This window comes from Neophocaena asiaeorientalis, unplaced genomic scaffold (assembly GCF_003031525.2).
Source record: "Neophocaena asiaeorientalis asiaeorientalis breed wild unplaced genomic scaffold, Neophocaena_asiaeorientalis_V1.1 scaffold2579, whole genome shotgun sequence".
Classification (NCBI taxonomy): Eukaryota; Metazoa; Chordata; class Mammalia; order Artiodactyla; family Phocoenidae; genus Neophocaena; species Neophocaena asiaeorientalis.
In genome coordinates, this window is record NW_020173360.1 from 67,148 (window position 1) to 68,842 (window position 1,695).

A 1,695-nucleotide genomic window follows, 5' to 3' on the forward strand; every position below is an offset into this window, starting at 1 on the left:
CAGACATAGCATCGTAGCTCAGTTTTTGTTTTTGTTTATTAAAGATGTTGGGGGTAGGAGTTTTATTAATTAGTTAATTTATTTTTGCTTTGTTGGGTCTTCGTTTCTGTGCCAGGGCTTTCTCTAGTTGTGGCGAGCGGGGGCCACTCTTCAACGCGGTGCGCGGGCCTCTCACTATCGCGGCCTCTCTTGTTGCGGAGCACAGGCTCCAGACGCGCAAGGCTCAGTAGTTGTGGCTCACGGGCCCAGTCGCTCCGCGGCATGTGGGATCTTCCCAGACCAGGGCTGGAACCCGTGTCCCCTGCATTAGCAGGCAGATTCTCAACCACTGCGCCACCAGGGAAGCCCCATAGCTCAGTTTTATTTCCAGTAGTTAAGAAACATTTAAGCACCAAACAAAGTAAGTGAACCCTCAGCACCCAAGGGCCAGTAGAGGCAAAAGATGAGGCCCCCATAATAAAGTGGCAACTACTACAGAAATCACTGCCCTAGGAGGGATGCACTGTCTAGGAAGGGGCACAAGTTTAGACCTTAATCCCCTTCTCTAGCCCTGGCTTAGCGTGCAACGGGGGGCCCAAAGCGCTGCATGGTCCGTATCACCAGAGAAAGCTGGTCAAGAAAGTTGACGATGGAAATTTGGAGGAGGTGGGAATCTTCAGCTCTCCAGTGGCTAAAAGTGATGGAAAAAGAAAATCAAGGTGATGGTAGCAACCCCTCCAGTCCCTCTCTGGCTCTGCCCCTCTGTGACACCGAAGCCGCTGCCATCTCCATCGGGTCCAGTGCACCGCGTCACCTCCCTAGATCCAACCCTGGAGTATCTCCGAGTCTCCAATAGAGCGCCCTTGGGGGAGTCTGGCCCGGCCACCTGCTGCCACTCCCAAGCAGCCCCTTCTAGAACTTACACCGCCAGGACGCTGCCGCTTACTGTGAGCTCCTTCCCAACAGCCCCATGGTGCAGTTCGGCATCTGGGGCCAGGGACCCACGGGCGATCTCCGCCTCCAAGGTGGACGGGAAAGGCACACTTAGGGCGCTGATGGAGATTCGGTTAAGGCAACATTCACACGGATCTGGTGCTTTGGGCCCTGTCTCAGGGCACCCTGACCAGCCTCACCCCTTTCAGAACTGCTTCCAGCCCCCCAGACCACGCCCGGCCCTAATCCACCCCAGCCGCCCCGCTGCCCCGTGCTCTCATTTCTTCGCCCCCAGGCGCCCCGGGTTTCCTTCTGCTCTTATTTCTCCCCCGCAAGGCCACCCCGCTGCAGCCCCTGACTCCCCCTTCTCCCCTTCGCTCCCAGGCTGCCCCTGACTCGTGCGTCCCTCTGTCCCACCTCCCACCGCACGCAGCCTGCAGCCTATTCCCCGCCCCGCCCTCGGGTAGGATACAATACGTGTGGCCGGCTTCCCGGCCTTCTGGCTGTGGACGCGGGGTGTCCGCCCGGCCCCGGAGAGTGCTGTGCCGGCGCGGCACACAGAGCTCCGTCGTTTGCAGCGGCAGCAGCACCCCCGCTGCGAGGGCCGCCCCGGCCCCCCCTGCCCCCGCTGCCCCCCTGGCTGTCCAGGCCTTCAGCGCCGCCCGCCATCCTGCCTGCGCCTGCGTCCGCCTCTGCCGCCTGCATGGCTGCAGCGCGCTCTGCCTCCGACTCTGTCTTCGGGCCGCTGGTCTCCCCATCCGCTCTCTCCGCTGTCGGCTGAGA

The 1,695-nt window shown here is 60.8% G+C and overlaps 1 protein-coding gene across 1 annotated transcript; it reads right to left on the bottom strand.

The window, feature by feature from the left end:
* Nucleotides 1–242: 242 nt before the first annotated feature.
* On the bottom strand, nucleotides 243–1,695 carry LAGE3 (L antigen family member 3). The gene is made up of 3 exons (XM_024746217.1): nucleotides 1,385–1,695; nucleotides 903–1,031; nucleotides 243–670 (listed from the first exon to the last, which is right to left on the bottom strand). Exons 1-3 carry the CDS (start codon nucleotides 1,615–1,617, stop codon nucleotides 556–558), a joined length of 477 nt encoding a protein of 158 aa, XP_024601985.1. The 5' UTR covers nucleotides 1,618–1,695; the 3' UTR covers nucleotides 243–555.